Source organism: Paralichthys olivaceus, chromosome 12 (assembly GCF_024713975.1).
Source record: "Paralichthys olivaceus isolate ysfri-2021 chromosome 12, ASM2471397v2, whole genome shotgun sequence".
NCBI lineage: Eukaryota > Metazoa > Chordata > Actinopteri > Pleuronectiformes > Paralichthyidae > Paralichthys > Paralichthys olivaceus.
The window spans coordinates 24,121,121-24,142,165 of NC_091104.1; the positions used below are offsets into that span (position 1 = coordinate 24,121,121).

General features: G+C 39.1%; 1 protein-coding gene across 1 annotated transcript; it reads right to left on the reverse strand.

The window, feature by feature from the left end:
- Window positions 1–700: 700 nt before the first annotated feature.
- On the reverse strand, window positions 701–20,452 carry LOC109627983 (ovarian cancer G-protein coupled receptor 1). Its single transcript, XM_020084825.2, has 7 exons — window positions 20,331–20,452; window positions 6,519–6,827; window positions 6,007–6,156; window positions 5,125–5,258; window positions 4,606–4,828; window positions 4,307–4,487; window positions 701–4,221 (listed from the first exon to the last, which is right to left on the reverse strand). The coding sequence occupies exons 2-7, from the start codon at window positions 6,603–6,605 to the stop codon at window positions 3,857–3,859; spliced, it is 1,140 nt and encodes a 379-aa protein (XP_019940384.2). The 5' UTR covers window positions 6,606–6,827; window positions 20,331–20,452; the 3' UTR covers window positions 701–3,856.
- Between the last annotated feature and the right edge of the window lie 593 nt (window positions 20,453–21,045).

The window sequence follows — 21,045 nt, forward strand, 5'->3', positions numbered from 1 at the left end:
TGGTCTGTATTTATATGGCACTTTTCTAGTCTTGACCACTCAAAGCAGTTTACAGTACAGTTGCCATTCAGGCATTCACACACACATTCATACATGGGCAGCACTTTTTTCTATGAGGGGCTATTTGGGGTTCAGCATCTTGCCCAAGGACACTTTGGCATGCTGACCTTCTGGTTGGAGGAAGACCACTCTACCCTCAGCCACAGCTGCCCGTGTTAAACTCTTAAACATAATGAGCATTGAATATAAGTTAGTTTCAAATTGTATATGGTTAATTTCCGGCTTAATGCATATATTTCCTGGTGTGGGGCGCCGGCCAAATGAAAGTGAATGGGGGTCTTGGTAGTTTTGGCAACAATGGCACCTGAAGCTGCTGTTAATTGGTTGTTGCAGTTTTTCCCCGGGACGCAGCTCTCTGCCCACTTTTATTTACAGCCAATATGTTTTGATTTTATTTTTATTTTTTTATCTAATGTGATTGGTCGACTCTCAACACTGTCTCAGGTACATCCGACGTCACTGAGTAACTTCCACTGCGAGCTGACCAGCTTCTGAGGAACTGCGGCAAAAACACCCCAGCAAGAAAAGAGAGGAGGCGCATGGTCCGCGCCGACCCAGATTCAGCAGGAAGTGATGCGGACGAGCTTGCACCCAGTGCTTCTCCAGCTCTTGTTATGAGAAACAAGGTTGACTAACTGAATGTGGTGTACGTAATGCATTTAATACATTCACATGCAAGTTGCCACAGTCACCTAGACACAGTGAGGCAGAAGAAATCGATGCAGGCTGTGTTGTTTTTGTTAAGTCTGGCTTTAGTTTGTATCCCCCCCCACCAAAAAAATATATAAATAAAAAAACAAACTGAAAAATCACACTCTGCCCCAATCGTAAATTAGAGAAAGACTTCCTGCTGTTGACACCACCAGCGTCAGAGAGCAAATGCTGACATCACACTAAAACCACACCAGTATGCACAGAGACCAAAGAGTCATGTACAGACACACACACAAAATGCAGCAGTATGGCTCTACACATTAAACACACACAATAAAAAAAACAGCTATCCTTTAGTTTGCATACTGATATAATATAGTATACATAGTTTCATACTTTTATAAAAATATCATTCATCATACATCTGTGAATATGTTATTTGAACATTTATCATAATAAGACACTACTTTGACCATAATGTTAGAAAGAACCATAGCTTAAACAATAATTAAGAATGTCATAGTATGACCTGAACAAGAACTATTCCCATGCACATAGCAACATGTAAACACTGGATATTGTTCTCCTGACATTCATCATTTCAAAGCACAGGAGCAGAACACGTCATATATGTGACAAATGTACTTATTGTAAGTCACTTTGAACAAAAGCATCTGCTAAATGCCCTAAATGTAAACGTAAATAAACTGTACACCCATCTGCATTCACTGACACCCTCACAAAACAGCATCACTTTCTTAAAAAGGACAAAAGGGAAGAAAAAAAAGGTACCAAAGAAATGTAAGTTATTACAAACCTTACATTAATAGTTCAGGTTAGCATAGAAGTTAGCAAAGAGGGAAATACAGTCTGGTCAAATCATTAAAATGTGTTAAAAGCAAGACGGCTTGGCTTTTGATGGAAGAAACAATGATCTGACAAAGGAAATGTTACATTTGTAAGCATTGAAACGCACCAGCAGCATATGGTGGCTAATGTTAGCTATGATGACTCTTCCATGCTTGAGCTGCTGTTGATCTCTTCACATTTACCATCATCACTTATCAATTAATGGTGACATTAGCTGCTTAGCAGAAGTTTCATTGTATTGCTTTTCTGAATTAATTCTACCATAAATTCTCAAGTCAAGTGCTATCTTAGTCTTGGTGTTTCTACACTTCTTCCTTTTCACAATTATTAAGGCTTCTATATCCTCCTGGAAACACTCACAGCTTAATGGTTTTAATTGTTGCAAGGTCCACAGTCCAGTTTCTTGGACATTATGCTTATGTTTTATCTGAACTGCATCAATGGTGGGACCATATTAACACAGGTGTGTTTGTGTGCATCTCTAAACGGTGTCCAACCAAATCTGTTTTCAAAAACATCAGGACGCAAATAACCACAGTTTGGAGCCATAGCAGACCGGCTGAATACTTCTGTAAGTTGATGCTGGTTGATGGGTTATTGAGTATAGCTTGATGGGCAAAATTGTAACTTTAAAGGAGACATAAGAGGCTTGTTCAGTTTTTCTTTCCTATTGTGTGTTATATATTCTGCAATAAAGGGATCTCCTCTACCCAACAGACAGCACTGAAGCACCTAAAATGCCTCATCAGTAGTCTGGCCCATACTTCCACATCATCATGATGCCAATCAATCAATCAATCAAATCTTATTTGTATAGCCCATATTCACAAATCACATTTTTCTCATAGGGCTTTAACAAGGTGTGACATCCTCTGCCCTTAACCCTCAACAAGAGTAAGGAAAAACTACCAAAAACCCTTTTAAAAGGGAAAAAATAATGTAGAAACATCAGAGAGAACCACAAGTGAGGGACCCCTCTCCCAGGATGGACCGAAGTGCAATAGATGCCATGTGTAATGAGAACGTCAGAAAAATAAGAGTTTAAAGCATTGGTTCGAATAAACAGTTTGCAGCATTATGAAAGGCAAATGAATTGAGTAATTATCGTCAGTAATGGTAGAGTATGTCATTATGAGACATCACGCTGCCCCACATTTGCAAAATGTGCAGCTAGTCTGACACGCCTCCTAAGGTCAGGTAAAGTGAAACTGGAGGCCACCTTTTCCTACTCGCAAAGAAAGCAGTTGACCAGTCACAACAGCTCGGACTAGCTGGCCAATCAGAGAAGACTTTTTTGGGAGGGGGGCCTTAAAGAGACAGGAGCTGAAACCAAGCGTTTCAGACAGAGGCTTAAAAGAGGGGCTGCAGCAATGGACAGTATGAGGAGAGTGATGTGTTTTCTCAACATAAGAGGAAAAAATATCACAAATTAAAAATATCAACCTGAATTAAAGCATAATATGTCTCCTTTACTGATTTTACTGAAATTGTGTCTCTCAATTACAATGTGCCATGTCCTCCATTGGGTGGTAAGTTTGTTCATGCTGGCAATATGTCTTTATTATACACTGGTGAACTAGTATAGTAAGTAATATGGTAACTGTTGTAAAAACATTGCACTTGAGTGTGGATTAAGTTGGCTCACCTGATTTTGTCCATGCCCAAACACAATATAATTTCAAGCTACACCAGGGCTGGTTTTTGTGAATGGCTTAAAGCTGATTTCTAGAGCATAAGTAAAACTGTATTCACCATTAATAAAGCCATAGCTTACATCTTCACTCATAAAGGGTGCCATGTATAATACTGCAGTTTTAAAGGAATACTGCCACCCAAGGGTTACATTTTCGAGCAGTAATCATTGCAGGTACAACCCCCTGATACATTAAAACACAATGAGAATGACAACACAAAAGTCAGTTTTATGTGGATCTCTCATAGCAGCAGTTGCTGTATCCATCACTTGAGAGAAACGAGATAATGATTTCACGCCAGTGTCACTGGATGATAATAATGAATGCACAGCTGGATGGGTGTTACAGGCAAGTAAAATGTGATCTCTTATGCATTCTTCACTCACTCTCTACTTCCCTCAGATTAATCTTAGAATCTGTCTCGTCCTTTTACTCCTGCTGCTCTGAGGCCTTTGATAATACGGTTTGTGATTGGTCCCCAGATTATATTAGTTTTTGTCCGTCTCGTCAGTCCTCTCTGATTATTGGCTCAGCTCCTCCATGGCTGTCACACAGCTGGATTTACTTATAAACTTTTTTCAATGTCTGTTACTTTGTACAATTGAGGGTATGATTGTTTTTTCATCCATCTGTGTAATTAAAATTGTGTTTTCGATGGCAGGGTCTGTTTTTACACTGTTGTCTGTGCTGGTGTGAGTGAGAAGCTGCACTGTTGGGTGGCCATTGTTGTCTTCAGTGGCGATCTCATTGGAATCTGTAGCTGGGTTGGTGGGACTCGCTTTGCCACGGCGACAGCAGCAACAGAGTATCCTGGCAAAGGGTCGGATTATGGCTCTGTACAGGCTGTGACGGGCACTTTCGCTGACGAAGCAGTAGAGAGCAGGATCTGCCACGCAGTTCAGGGTGGTCAGCAGCAGGGACAGGTGGTAGTAGTTAAATATTCCTTGGAAATAAGAATACAGGCGATGTGGTTAAGATATGTTTTCACTCTCACTCACCAGAATATATTTCCAGAGATGAAACCATACTTGCAATAAAGTTGCAGTCCCGCTCCAGCAGGGTGCGTACTAACAAGAAGACGTGGTATGGGGAGAAACAGACAAGGAAGATGAGAATGGTGCTGCTGACTAACTGTCGGATCCTTATCTTCTGAACCGGCTGTGTCCCTGCGCTCCGGCCCACAGCACGGAGGACGCACAGGTAGCTGATCTGGACAGAAACAAATGGATCTAATCAAGTTTTAAAATATAAACATATCAATTTAAATGTATTTCAATTGAAATAATGACACTGCAACAATAAATGAGAAAAAAAAAATGTATCCTACCGATAGAATAGATAACGGGAACACAAAGCCAATTGTGAAGCGGTAGTAGTTGATTGGGTACTCCCACTGCTGCATGGGGTAGTGCTCGAAGCACACAGACAGGTTCTCGCGGTCTTTGCTCAGTTCTTTGTGGCGGAAGAAGACCACGCCTACTGCAATCTCTTTCAGCCAGATAATAGCACTAACAAGCCATGCTGCATTCATAGAGCGGAGAGAGGTGAATCTGGAGGTTTGAAAGAATGGAAAAGAAAAGAGCATTAAATACCAATTCAAGAAATGTGATGACTAATGTGAAGTTTTATATGTAAAGCAACGTTTGGAAGAAATGGTGAATTTCTTGTTTCAGTGAATTCAATTACAATAATGTCAGTATTAATAGCAATCATGAGCTGATTTTCAGCTCAAAATATATGATTTCTTGACAAGATGAATGTAATCAGCACTGAGTAACAGTGGCGAAAGGTTCGACCAACTGGGGAGAAAGAAGAGAGGAGTTGGACTTCTAACCATCAAGCTTACCTTAAAGGATGAACCACAGCCAGGTAGCGATCCAGACTGATACAGCACAGGAAGCCAATGCTGATGTAGATGTTTTCATAGAGTAGGAAGCCACACAACTGACACAACCATTCCCTGTGACTCCAATCATCGTCCTGAACCAACACATATACACAGTTTTTTATCAGGAACATCACACTGACACATATTGTACTACTACGCCATCTCTGCTAGTTTCAGTCCGATGATAAAGATGGTGGCCATAAAGAGATGATCATGATCAGCAACAATTCACAGATAGACTGTGATTTTCAAACCAAGATCGATTGATATTAATGGGCCCAAAGTCTTCCGCCCAAGTGGTCCTTACTCAACTTTAAGTCCGAGCCGACCACATCTACTGTTCAAGCTGCTGAAGAAGATTGGTTGCCCCCACATTTGCACAGCATTATCATCTCCTTTCATCAAGATAAGCAGGGTGTAGTCAAATACAATGAGGAAACTCAGAGCACTTCAGAGCGACATCAAACAAGGATGCATTTTTGCACCAACTTTGTTCGGCATTTTCCTCTTGTTGCTGTTATTATTATGATTTCATTCAACCACAGATTACAAAGTTGAATACAGTCAGACTGACAATGTACAACTGATGCAGCTCATCGTGTATGTATTTGTATATCTGCTATTATAACATAATGAACAGCAGCCCTGACATTTTCAGTTCGTATTCTGATGGGGTTTTGTTATATAGATTTTGTCTATAGGTAAAGCAGGTTAGGTGAAGTAAGAATTGAAAAAAGTTAATGTCATTATAAAACTTTGCACTATCCAATGCATTCAGGGAGTGGTGATGCATTTAGCAAATTAAAAGTATAACATAACAAATTGGTGCTTTTATTTTACCTGAAAGAAATACTGGAGCCACAGCGGTAACGATGCCAGGTACAACAGATCAGACACAGTGAGGTTCATTAAATAAACTCCCAGTTCATTCTTCTGCTTCAGCTGTACAGCAGCATGGTACAGAGAGTATATGTTGGAGGGAACACCAACCTGGAATCATTAAGATCATTCATTGTAATTATTGTCATTCTATGTGACAGACAGTTTTCTGTCACACTGCCCTCCTCTCCAGCCAATCCCAGCTGAGAGGTGGGATAAATCCTGGGACACCAGCATATTGCAGTACAGAGACATAAAGAGATTCGAGACCCCCCATATTAGGAAATTCGAAATGCAAAAAACTCCACATAACATTTAGTCAAACATAGTTATTTCCATTTTAAACATTTAAAAGTTACACTTTAAAAGTTACTTTCTGAGTTGTTGAGACCCTTTACTGGAAACAAACTTTGATAAGGAATTCAGATATCTTAAAAAAATGTTTCAGGTATACAACATATTCACACACTTACCAATAGTACAAGGATATACACTGAAGGGAAGAGGTACTGGTGGATTTCATGGCTGATGGTGCAGTTCATCATGTCCTCCTCAGACATGGTCACCGCCTTCACACCTTCACATCACACAAACTAATTCACCTCTCACATGCACACACTCACGTGAATGTTCGTACACATGTTCTTACGTTCTCATTACAAAAGATGTATCAACACACACACAAATCTTCATTCTGATTGGAGCCCCCTGCGATGGCTTAAACTGGTGTCCTCTGGTTGAGTATTAGTCTGGTCTGATTAGGTAGTCCGGTTTTATGTGACCTTTGTGAAACACAAAATAATTTAGCTTAGTATGAATTTAAAAAAAAGCTCACAATGACTAATATGCTGATGTTAAGCAGCTATGATATCTACTATGTTTAGCATCTTAGCTCTGCATCTTCATATCCTGGCAACATTTTCAATCCAGCCCTAAACACAAAGCACTACAGAAGCTAACACAAATATCATGATTCATTAGGACGAATTAAAACGTAGGCTAGACAAATAAAATGTCATTAAAATTTTGCACGACAGTAAAAGTTAAAGAATCACCTTACTTCAATTCAGTGTATCCTAAGGGGACCTTGCATGTCTATACTCCATATATCTGTAAAGTTGTTGAGAATCAATTTTCGAAAAACAATTCAGATCAAACTGATTGTGGGGCCACAAAATATTCACCATAATTAATAGAGTTTATCATTGAACATGAATGGCTGTGCAAAGTTTCTTGGTAATGACTAGAATAGCTGAAAAACAAAAAAATGTCAGAATAAAGTCAAAAACAATTATGTTGACAAATGTACTCACATTAATCTAAACTAATGTCTGTGAGGTGGTTGAGACAAAGGAAATCTGAAGTGAAGAAATACACTGACTTCCTGTTGAAACTGTGACCATATTCTGTGACCACATCCTCTTCTTCCTTTAAGTGATTACCATTTTGTCTTTATATGACTAATGTCATTCAACTGGTGAAGGTACGGAAGCATGCATCTTGCATTGTTTTTCCTGACAGAGTCAGTTGAGGCCATTTGCATGTACTGTATATTCTAATATTAGAATAATCAAATACAGATTTTTCAGAACATTGTGTCACTGTGTTGAAGTGTAAACAATATTAACATTTACCAACAGCCATTATCAATGATTCAGTGTTTTGCTTTTGACGTTCATGTTATCAGCCAATACATAATAAGGATGATGAAAACATTGAAACATTTTTTTTTTTTTGGAAAAAATGTAACCTTGGACCCTGCTTGTGTTGACTTGACAACAGTGTTATTCACAGCAAAGTCAAATTTACTCTTACAGGCTGCAAGACCACATTACAATGAGTGGCACTCAAGCACTTCTTGACTTACAAAGTGATAATGGCTGAGTGAGGAAGAATTAATGATGAGGAGATGTGCAGCATTTCCCTTATAAAGCAGCCTTCTCAGTTCAGCTTTGGGCAGATATGATGTGACATTTACAGTTACACTAAACCAGTTATTGGTAACTGACTAAAGCCTGCACCAGTGTTACAGAGAGCCTGTTTGACCAGTTGGCTTTATTATAATAGAGACAGCTCCTCATCATGCAGCTATCTTGCCATCTTTAAATCAGTGGTGGCCAACCGTCCTCCACTTTCCAACTACACTGCATCACTGTGGCAGATGCTGCTGTAAAACTGCTACTACTGCAGCATTTTTCAGGAGATTTTGAATCATCACATAACGAGAAACATTTCACATGCCAATTAATTTGTTTTCTGCAGTTTTCACAGCCCTTAATAGGCCTTTTAATGTACTAAACAAGGCCGATTACATTTGTCTATTTGCATTACTGCCCTGTTTGTAATGAGCTGTGGGCCCCTAGCTCCTTGAATTAACTCAAGTTCCCTGTTCACTCTTAAATATGAATAATTTGATTAGTGAAATGCAGCATGTATGGATACAATATACTGGAGAAATGAAAGCTTTAAACTAGACTTCAACTCTGGGATTGTAGCACCACTAATCTACATAACATGCATATATGTTTTATGGAACAGTTAAACTTAAATGAGAAAGAGCTGAAAGAGCAGGTCAAGTAATTGAGTGACAGAAACAGTTATAATACAAATATTAATGCACCAGAGGCAGGCATTCAACATATCAGTTATCACTATTGACTGTATGTATGGATGGACGTCATGACAGCTCCCCAAAAACATCTTGATCACTCCCTGGTGGCTGGCTGCTGTTTAAGTCATGAAACCTGCCTCCTGCCCGCCTAGTGGATGGGACATTTATCAAAAGTACACATCTAAAAAATGTTCTTACAGATGGTTTCTGTCACCGTACGTAGTTCTTATTACACTGATGTAAGTTCCAGTGTTAAAGTGTGTGATAAGTTTGGTTTGATGGGATGAAAACTGGGTGAGACATACCACTACTCTGATTTTAAACCTTCTTATTGGAGGATGACCGCTCTACCCCTCTGCCAGAGCCGCCCTGTAAGAAGCATATCAGCAGAACTGCATCAATCAGACCTTTATGGTAGAGAGGTTACACAGCTGAGTAAAGGCATGAGACAGGCTGTGTGGGCTCTGCCAAAAAGGATTTAAAGGTCAAGTGAGTATTTCAAGAGAATGAGGAATACAGCCAAGACAATGCTGGAGTGGCTTCAGGACAAGTCTCTAACCGTCAATGAGTGGCTCAGCCAAAGTCCAGAATAAAACTCCACAGAACAACTGAAGTTGGCAGTTAACAAAGCACTCCCCATCCCATCCCAGTCAGTGAGATAAAGTGAGAAAGACCAAATCCTAGAATCCAGGTGTGCCAAGCTTACAGAGACGTACATGTGCCAAAGCTGTATCCGCTGCCAAAGAGGCTTCAGCAAAGTACTGAATGAAGGGTCTGGATACTTTTTGTAAATGAGAGATTTCAGTTTTAATTTTACACAAATGTGCATTTTTTTATAGAACCATATTTTCACTTTGCTACTATTTCTTAGTGAGTTGGAATCTTTTCTGAAGCCCCAGTAAATGTCCCTTTTCTTTGAACACCAACTCCAGTGTAAGACTAGTCAATGGACAATGATGCTTCTGAATATAAACTATATTTCTTTGCTTTGGCATCCTAGCATTTTTAGAATGGCTCCATAATTACATACCATAAAACCATTTAGAGCCACTTTGACACAACACTCTTAAACCACACGCAGCATCTCAGTCTGACATTCTGTGTGACTCGTCTTCCTAAACAAACCACTTCCAGATTAAGGCACAGCTGGATATATAGTGTGCATTCTTTTAGAGTCAAGCTAAACCAATCTCTTAACCCTCATTCAACCAGATGACTGGACTATATTAGACTATAGCAATACTGAATGTTTGGATGGGGACATTCCATCTTTTTAGAAAATGTATTTGCTCTGCACACTCTCACCCACTGATCCTGCCAGAGAGGATCTGATCTGACCAGGATACAATGACAGACTCACACTGTGCCCTTTATTGTTCACAAACACAGTGTGTGTCACAGGAATTTATCAAGATGCTAGAAGTGCAAAAACAGTCAACACACATTTCCAACAGACATTTGACACACTGCCTCAATGTGGTGGCCACACCTTGCTGCTCAATCAAAGTAATTAAGACTGCAGCTCTGGATTAAGTTTTTAAAAAGCATTTTTACTATTCAACACATTTCACATGGAAGCTCAGACACTGAGGAGCAACAACAAGCTTATGACTCTCAGTCTGATCAGAGTAAAACCTTATTATGAAAAGGGTAATCACCTGTTTAAGAAGGTTTATCCACAGTAATTATATTGTTAAAGTTGTATTATAAACAGACAGAAATACTGCATACAATAGATATCAAATTACTGCATGTTTTCTCTCAAAACCAATTCTGACACCTCAGAATTTGGGCATTGGGGTGAGGGTATCTGATATTGAATAACAATCAAATCAATTATCTAAAGGTTCAGTGTGAAAATATAGGTGAACGGGATCTATTGGCAGAAATTGAATATAAAATAATCCTAGTGATGTTTTCAAAAGTGTGTTTCATATAAATTGTATGAATTGTGTTTTTTTACCCTAGAATGGGCACTTCATATTAAAATACTTTATATTTACATTAGAGGGAGTCCTCTAACCTTCTACATTGTTTTTTAATGTAGCCCAAAGTGGACAAACTAAACATCCTCAGAGTTTTTATGACAACGGAAGGCTACCACTGGTTCAATTCTGGAAGGAGAGGGTGAGGTGGGGGGTGTTTAGCTGCAACATTCAATCTCACCACTAGATATTACTAAATTCTACACACTGAGCCTTTAAGGGGACATCTGAGATTATAGGAAACTCTCACCCTCAAATGATGTTAGGAAACATTACATTTGTTCCACAAAGGTTTGCATGTTAGGGTGCATGTTGCCTGTTAGGAGAGAGTAATGCACAGCACTGAGGTCGCAGATAAGGCAAAGTGTTCCATCTTTATTCTAAGCTTTATTCTTATTCAACATGAGGATTTTTTTTCATCTAACTTAATTCGAAAAAAATCTAATAAAATAAGCGAAATGTCCAAATTTCTGATTGGAAGACTAATGACAGCCAATAAAACTGTTACTGTAAATCATTCCAATGAATTATTCTTGTTCAATAAAACTACAACCAAAGCTCCAGCATGTGAAGTGCGTCGACAAAGGGAAAGTGGCAAATATTGATCAGCACCAACTTGCAATGTTTCAAGACAGCAACGCAGGCAGAGAACATAAACAAAATGTCATCAGTTGTCCCACGAATATACAATAATACATAATTACATGTCTGACCTTAACCATGGCCCTCTTCCTCTTCCCAAATCAATGGAGGTGACTGGACTTTTACTTAATATAAATTGAAAACAGTAAGTTTTCTTTATGGAATGAGTCTCTCTGTGATACTTTATTCACATAATATGGGATGACTGGTGAGACACACTGCCATAGTTATGAAACAATAAGTGATTGTTCACATCACTGGACAACTCATGACAGTTGTATGATTCCATGGGTCAAAATACTGTGAACTTAAATCTACTTTGGCTGACATGAGTCGTCAATGTCAGGAAAGTGTATTATTTAGAAACACGTTTGATACATTTGAGAAAGATTCTACTACTTGGAAGTTGATGAAGAAACTATTTATACAAATACTCTGACCTGAACTGTCCATGCATTTTTCATTGGGATTATTTCTTTAGTAGGAAGTGGCTCTAAATGAAGTCAGTGGATTTTGTTTCAACCGTAATCTTTTATGTCAGAATGTGACATTGGCAGTGCTGAAAGCATATGCCTGAAGGCATCTGCATTTTTTTAAGGTTTAAACCAAGATGTCTCCCTCACATGCACATGATAATAACTCCATACAGCATACAGTATCATATTGTACAGAGATATAAAGATTTTTGTTCATTCATCCTTCACTAAAACACAAGTTGTGCAAAAAGACTACTACTACTACTACATATAACAGCCAAATATGAAAGACTCCTTGAAAAGGGAAGTGAGCAACATGTCGTGAGCAACATGTCGTGATTAATATAAACCGAGTAATTAGCTGATATCACAACAGTGTTAAGTGGGCCAGAGCAAATAATGAAACATAAACCTTTTTAGTCAACATGGTAGCAGTGGACACAAGCTGTGAACCCAACATTGTTTATATTGTAGAGCAAGAGCTAGAATGGGGCCATTCTGGGTGTTGGACAAGGCTTCCCCTTAGCTTTGTTAGGCACAAATAGTCAAAGCCTTTTCTACAGGAACATATGACTTCCACAGAGGATGGTGCCAGTGCAGAGGTTCAATTATTCTAGTAAACAAACCACTCACTGAACATTCAAGATTCTCATTTTGAACCCCAAGATTAATAACTCCACAATACCCTGTGATCAATACTTTATTTCCCCAAGGATGCTGGAACACTAGTGCTGCTCCATGATCAATGGCACTGACAGCAGTAACTGTGGCAACAGCAGCAGGTTCTAAATCAGACACAAAAGAGGGTCCTGTCACCTCTCCAGCCAACATACTGATACCACAACTGTTTCCTTAACTGTCGTGGATTAGAACAAAATAAAATCATGATAATTATCATATAAACACATTCCTTCCAAATCACAGGATGTTGTTTGTCACTCCACATCATCACATCACCTTTTCTCATTTGCAGTTGTAAACATGGAAGCAGTCCACTCTCCAGTGTTTGTTTCAGTTTACCACACAGCACCAATTACACCTCAGTTCCTGGAATGAGATTGTGTTTGAAACAACACAGGCTGGTGCTAAATTTCTTTTGGTTTTAGTGTCATGCAATTGCACCACAGCCCAGCTTAGTCACACTGACCTTGTACTGACTGTTACATGATTCATATTAAACAAGAATAAGTCTACAGGAGAAACAGAGCGGGGCTGTATCCTTAACACAGTGTCACAACATGTGAATAAACTAAAATAAATAAAGACCAGACCTAAAACCTGATTAAAAATAATGTCAAAATATTGAATCATGTGCCTGTGATGTTGGTATGCTTTTATATATGCACAGGCCTTTTACGGGTCTACAAATAAGGTGTGGTGTTGTTGCTGCAGGGGTCTGACTCTCTACTGTCTGTGTAAAAGCCATTATTGGATTGAAGTATCTGGTGGCTATGTTTGGTTTATGATGCACTCAGAAAAAAAGAAACATGCAGAAACAGAGCAAACACACCAGAGTCTGGCTGAAGTGAAACAAGTAGATGTGTCGCACTTTAAATTAATTAAGACGTTTGTTAGAAACTTGTCAAGTCGCCAGGGGCATGTTGGTTGACATCAGTGTCACCGAATAGCATGTGACTTGTTGTGACTTTTTAGTTGGGTGGACCATTTCCATCACCTATTTAAACATCTGGTTCTTGTTACTCTTAACCCAACCACATAGTTGACATAACTGATTCTGTTTATCAAGACATTAAGGGTTATAGATAGCTACTGGGGCATGTTTTGCTTAAATAGCAGGATAAAGACTAAATTACATTATATCAATAATCATATGAGAGAAAATAAGTATTTTTAATATGTTAAGAATTAGCAGTGTCTGTTTTGATTATGTATATATCTGCTAAATGTTGAGTCATTTTAGGTTAAACCTTTATTTCAGGGCTAATTCATGCTTCATCTGTAGATGATCCTTCATGACCCAAAAAAGGAAACCAATCCATATATCATTCATTCTTTTGGTATTCAATTATGAATCAAAATTCAGAAAATGAAAATGAAACTATTTATCAAAATCAACTCATGGCTGATTATTTCATTTCTTATTTTGATTTGAGCATACAATCAAAGTATGAAAAAATGGTATCAGGTTAATAAACATATAAGAAAATGACTATTTTTTTCATTTTCAGATTTTGGATTCTTAATTTAATATGGAAAGAAAATGTGTTAAGTCCATAACTAAATGGCTTCCTGCTTCTTCTCCCCCAGAGATGTTCTATTTCATCCAGCAGGTTGTAAATCAGCCTCCACCTCCAGTCTTGTTGTTGATTTACAGTCTGCTTCAGCCTCTAACAGATATGATTCATTGTCTATACATCTAAACAACAGGGTGACGTGCATTTTACCAGAGCTGTTCATCAACTTATGTCTCATCAAATTGATAACTCATGTTCACCTTGGAATGTAATACACTGGATGCTGAGTACTGCACTCCTCTGTTCCACTCGATTCACACCCATGTGGACATGATACTTTCTTACTGAAAGCATTGTGGAATAATTATCATCATCAATGCCACTCTCATTACAATGCCTTACAACATCAACAGGCTAATCATTGATTTAAAGATTCTTCTTTCCCAACATCATCTCAGCACATGTCATATTAAAACAGATGATTAGCACTTACTTTATCACAGAGTTTCAGATCTAGATCACACAGGCTAAATCATTAAAATCCATTAATGAATCTGGATTCCTTTTTCTCATGAATAACTGTGAAGATGAATAAACTGAAATGATGTTTCCCCTGATAGCTCACAGAGATTGGACCTCTGAGATGACGCAAAATATGATTTGATGTGTACTACGTTATCATGAAGCTCCACGCACACACACTCCTCTCCACTCTAAGTGTGTTCACTGAGGAGCATTCAGCCGTCGCAGCCAGATGACTGCCCCTGAGGCTTGTGAAACTGTCACTCTGAGTAACATCATTGTATTTCACACTTTGCCTCTTTGATCTAGACAAGGGTGCACAAAGGCCCAATCCCATTTCACCCTTTCTACCCACCCATACCCCTACCACTTGTTTTTTGAGGGTTATCTTGCCCCTTGAAATGGAGATACAAGGGGTAGTGGTTGAAATCATCACCTACAAATTGGGACAGCCCTTCAAGAAGCCATTACATCATCATTAGTCGTCGCGAAAACCTGACACATCATCAGTAGTCGTCGATGTAAACAGACGAAAAAAGTTTTGCGGGGATGTCATTGTAATGACATTGTTGAGATCTTACATAAACCAATGCTATTGCTTGTAGTTACTAAAGTTACAAACTAAAATATCCAAATGACACCTATGCTAACGCAGGTGAATCAATGACATTTGAAATTGAATAGCTTGGATGTATTATTTCACGTATGAATCAAAAGCACCCAGCTTCAGTTTGTTAGCAGGGGTCTGTATGCAGCCCTGCCAGGAAGCTTTGTTATTAGAGGAGCAGTTAAGTTCAATGCTAGCATACTAACGCTAGCGCAGCTGCAATCTTTTTTTTAAGGTTGTTGTGAAAAAAATGACCATAATACATTGAAATGACATTAAATTAAGATATTACAATCATTTTCGTAATTTTTAAATCTGCATTAATGGAGAAATTTGTGTCTCTCTCTTCCAGCCTGCTAGTGATTTTCAAGGCATTCTGGGAAATTCTCCTAGCCCTTAGTTTGAAGTGAGAGTCGTTTCGAGGGCCATACAGCCCTAACCCTTGGCCCTACCCCTTCATCCTAACATGTAATGGGAAAGCCTACCCCTACATGTGAACACGCAAAACAAAGTGGAAGGGCTAAAGGCTAAGGCCAAGGGGTGAGATGGGATTGGGCCTAAGTCAGTGTTTGTTGTTTGTGGGGCTGACTATGAATTTTGACAGTCCAGTCAGATTAGTCTGTTTAATATTAATAGCAACAAGCAACTATGGCAGCTAACTAGGGTGGTCATCAAACATTGGTGCTGGTATTAAGAGCTTTCTTGAAATACAATATAATATAATAACAACATTTTGGTGCATTATATATTATTTGGCATATATATAATAACATTTCTTAAATTTATTATTAACCATTTTACTTTTTCAAGCTAATGACGGCAAGCAAAGAGTTCAATACATTTGTTTACCCCAAAAGTATTAAATATCTTGTGTTTTCTCTCTGAATGTACTGGCAGTAAAAGTGGAACAAAACATCAAAGCAGGGATGATTATGCAAACCGTCCACCATAATAAGAAACTTCCCTGCGTCTAATTAGTATGTGGGGATATTTGAAACCCTCTATTGCCTTTTGTCCCCTCTAACCATAACCCTTTACAGCCAAGCACTGAATGTTGTGGTGTTTTTGGATCAGCATTTCCCAGAGATCACCTGCCCTCAAAACAGTACTATTACATATTGTATTTTCTCTGACCTGTGAATTGATATAATGTCCTCTTTTCTTTTCTCTGATCAGCTGAGGTGCTTATCTTTGCTCTTCTTACGTTTTATTAGAATAAAGAGTTTAATTTGAATAAATAGAAAATTAAAACTTACTTTATGAGAATGGTATTTTTAGTTTGCATTTAGTTCCAACAAGAAGTCGTGTTTAGATAAGAGATAAACCATCATTGAGAAAGCGTTCACCAAAGAAACAACAATGGAGGCGTAGGACACACTGCCAGCTGAGGAGGACATGGATGACATGGGGCTCTAACTTCACTCATCCAGATTTAGATAAGCATCAACACAAATAGGTGTGACACATACTAGTGTTACTGGCATCCATTATGTAAGCATATGTCAACAAACTTTCACCATTGGGAAAAACAAACACGCTTTGTGAATAGGATTTAGAATAGAGTTTGCATCTCCTTTTATTACAACCTGGCAGCATTTATGGAAAATATCAACACAAAAAAAGGTGATAAACCTTGATAACATGAGGGGTTGTTGTAACTTCTAAGTTAACTTACATAAGTAACAACTGTCGCAATGTGTTCTTACCAACCACAACTACCACAGCTCAATGCCAACTGAAAATGTCAACAACTAACAGAGTCTCATGAAATGGGTTCTCTAGTTACAGCGAAGACAATGTCAGAAAGAATAAATAAAACAGCAATATGTAGTATTTCAGTCTGATAACTAGTCTGATAACTAGTGCACTGTTCCCTGTCACTATGAGGTGGACAAATTCAAAGGTATATACCATGACAGCACAATATTAGCTTAAATAGTTAAGCCAACAGCACCCTTCAATAAGCCACAGCCTCAAGCAGAGGTGGAAGTTTCAAAAAGCTGCTTCAAACAACCATGTTCAATTTGCTGACTATGCAGTCCAGTCACCATTCAAAGTTAATTCATTTAGCACAACAGTAGATGAATGCCTGACTGTTCAAGGACACTTCTGCAAATCACAGCTGAGCTCAGTCCCCTGTAAGAGGAGCTCCGCTGGTAAAAGGACTGATTAGGACAACCATTAAGGGGCCATGTCATTTTAACTTCAGCTGAAACTGTGGTTAAGTGTCACAACTATAATGCAATGTAATATAATTAACTGCTTCTAAAGTGACAGCCGCAGTAAATGTGATAAGATACAAAGCTCTCAGTATCTTAGAATTCCATCTTATCTGTGGTATTCTATTAAGATCAAAAGTCTATCCAGTTTTTCTTCTAATTAAGATAAAAGCTTAGAGTCTTAGAGCCCAGTGTCATGTCATAATAGTGTAGAATCCTGAGTGACGTACAAGCAAAATAATAATGGAGATGAAACAGAGCTATAGTACATTTGAAACAACTGCTGGTTCCAGCTGGACCCCTTCAAAGAAGCCCAGTCATGCAATGACTCTCCTTTTATCCCTGGACTCTTACTGTGCGAGACCACACAACCTCCTTGTAGCCTCATTTTCCTTGGAACCTCATTGATTATGGCACCGTGCTATCAATTGTCCCTCTAGGGAGTTGAAAACTTTTTAGGGGATCTGACCAAAAGTGGTCAGCTCGAAGTTTCTTATTTTACACCTGGCATTAGAACGTGCCATTGCCAATTGTCAACTTTCAACTGTCTTGAAAATTTGCAGGACATCCTGACATGATTTTAGAAGGTTTTGTATGTTATCCCTGAGAGCATAGTCTCTAGCAGGACTCAGAACTTCCTTGTGGGCTTGATTGACGGCCACTTTGGACCTGGAAGTGGACTTTGGGTGTGCTATAGATGGCTTGCTGGTCCCTAGATAAAGCTTTTAAGATCCATACGCACCCAGAAAACCTTTGATAATCTGTTGGGACCTCCATTAGGGCCCCTGCCCCCTGCCTCTGACAGTCCTCTGTCTCTACACCTTGCACTGACATCTCAACTGGATTCTGTTTTAGGCCACTGACAATACATACAGACATTTACTTTTTCTGCCTTTCCGCCTATGTCTGCAGTGTGTCAAGGTGGACTTTTGATCGATCAATGGGGTTGATGTACATAATGGACCACTGGTCTCTGTTTGAGTAGTGCCCAATATCTGGGCAGAGACCCAACAGTGATAGCAACAGATGCCTGTGTCCCCAACCTGAGGATGGCCAATTTATTGTGTGTGTACCAGAACTGGTCCATTTGTGGAAGTAGTGTCTGACAGTCTTCCAGCTGTATACAGGCTGGATGTGAGCCGAGGAAGTAGCCAAAAAATAAGTACTTGTTATTGTGATTAAATCCTGTTCTTCATTTCCTGGTTCTAATATCTGGTAATAATTTGATACTCTCTGTTCTGCGACTCATGCTACTAATGTAAATGGTGAGCACTAATGCTTTGCGGTGCACTCAGATACTTTGGCAATGCTGCTGCCTTTCTGATCATGTCAATACAGCTTACATGAACTAAGCCAGTGAAAGAAAGACGGATTCAAATGTATCTTAAATAGTTTGTATTTGTTATAGGCAAATACCACATTGTTCTGGCTGTCTCAACTCCTTGTAATGTACGGTAGAGAACAACAACCTGCAAGTTGGTAGACAGCTTCCTGGAACAAAACTAAAACTAATCCAATAATCTTTTGAATGTCACGCCTCGACTCTCTTTGTGCAGCTAGTTTAAGCTTTTGCAGTATGAGTGAAGTGACCCTTTAAGAAGTGCTCCAGGTATCCATGCGTTTAATCAGTCACTAAGTTAATAAAAGTGTGTGTCTGCTCTGCTGAACATCAGTGAGTTAGCCGGACAGGTCAGACTGAGGTAGACAAGAGAATACAAATATAAAAGAACTCAACAGAGTTTTAATAATAGAGAATAAAATACAAGATATGTACATTATATACACCCTTCAGTACCGAAAAAAATATTGCTTGTATAGAAAAAAAGTATTTCAGTAAAGTGCAGTAGTACATGATGATTGCAGAAGAATGTAAAAGTATTAGGATACTGATGTGAAAAAAGACAATTTTCAGAATGTTAAATATGATCTGATATGCTACATGATATGATTATGCTCCATAAGTAGTGTGTGGAGGATACCGATGTGCAAAACAGTGTAAAAATAGTTACGAATTTAGTAGATTGTGATGATAGAAAAAAAAAAAACAGCCAGTATTTATTTGACGTTATGCTGTTGTAGACAGCAGTGGGAATAAAGGACCTGCTGTAGCGTTCCAATTTAACACTGTGGGTGCAGCAGCCTGCTGCTGAAAGAGCTGTGCGGGGCCTCCACAGTGTCGTGTAGAGGGTGAGAGGTGTTGTCCACGACGGAGTCCAACTTCGCTAACATCCTCCTCTCATCCACTTTCTCAATGAAATCCAGAGAGAAGTCCAGGACTGAGCTGGCTCTCTGAACCAGGCTGTTCAATCTTTTTCTGTCCCCCTCAGTGCATTCACATCCCCCTCGTTATCCCAGCGGCACTACACTCTGCCAAAGTCCACACAACATCCACAGCACTAAAAGTCAGAAGTTTGTGTGATGTCGAGAAGTTGGGATATCCTTCTCAACAGCACAATCACATCATCCCCATGACACTGACGTATGAATTTAACACTCAGCTCAACAGAGGTTCATATTGAACCAAATGTTAGATTCCTGTTTTTCTACATCTGTATAGATATGTTTGTCTGATATGTTGTCAGTGCAGAGAAATGAACAGACCACAACGGGTGCAAGTGGACTATAGCTTACAGCACATGTGAGGCTGCACCCCCCCCCCCCCCCACTCTATCAGTCAGTGATGCATGCATGGTGACTCTATGAATATTACATGGAGTTCTGCTCTCCACCAGACATAACCGCCTTCAGGGGAGTGTTGCCTCTCAGCGGTAGCAGCTACTGACAGGACTGAATAGTGAATAAATCTGGATTATACAAACATTTAAAACCCTGTCCTCATCAGACTACACCAGCGTTCACTTTGCCTCTCACCCGCGACACATTCAACAGGATGTGAAGACGGAGCATGCCTCTCTCAGATATGATACTAAACCTGGAAGGGAACTCTCACACACACACACGCTGTGGAATCTCAAGTTCAACCAACAATTATTGACATGTTCATGCAATAAAGACGATCGGGTCTTACCGAAGCTGTCCTCTGTGGAGATCTGCATCAAACTGACTGCTCTCTCTCTTTCTGCCTGTCTGTCTGTCTCTCTCTCTACCCCTCTCTCTCTCTTCCTGACTTACGCACAGAAGCATCATGTTAAAATATGCAGCCTCTCAATAAGTCTCGTTACCGCATCAGTGGGGTTGTTTTCACCTATTGTGTGTGTGTGTGTGTGTGTGTGTGTGTAAACACATAGTGTAGCGAGAACTACGCAGGAGTAATTTAGCAGGTGTCTGTCTGGCTGTTTCTCTGTCTCTCTTTCTGTCTGTCTCTCTGTTTAACTGCAACTTAAATGAAGGCCCATAAGCCTTCTCAAGTAATAATGTTGAGGGTTAATAACTACAAAGTAGGCTTTAATTCGTCATTTTAATGTTTAGTCTCTGAAATGTTAAAGGGGAATTTTCCTAAAGCTCAAGGTATGAACTTAAAATGGAATATTATTTACTCCTTCACTTTTTTTGATCATTTGATTTAATTGAATAGGATCAAATTGACATTTTTGCTCAGTCATCATGCAATCATAACGCATTTTTTGGCAGATTATTAAAACTCTTTGTCATTGACAAGAATTTACTGTTATATACTGGGCAGTGCTTTTTCTATGAGAACAGCACAGGGGCAATTTGGGGTTTCAGTATCTTGCCCAAGGACACTTGTTGAATGATGAAGACTGGGATCAAACCGCCAGCCT

Excerpts from the sequence above, each read along its gene's own strand:
- LOC109627983 (XM_020084825.2), bottom strand. The coding sequence starts at position 6,605 with ATGTCTGAGGAGGACATGATGAACTGCACCATCAGCCATGAAATCCAC. Across the intron at positions 6,157-6,518 it reads TGTATATCCTTGTACTATTG|GTTGGTGTTCCCTCCAACAT; the intron begins GTAAGTGTGTGA and ends TAATGATTCCAG. Across the intron at positions 4,829-5,124 it reads GCTGTGGTTCATCCTTTAAG|ATTCACCTCTCTCCGCTCTA; the intron begins GTAAGCTTGATG and ends TCAAACCTCCAG.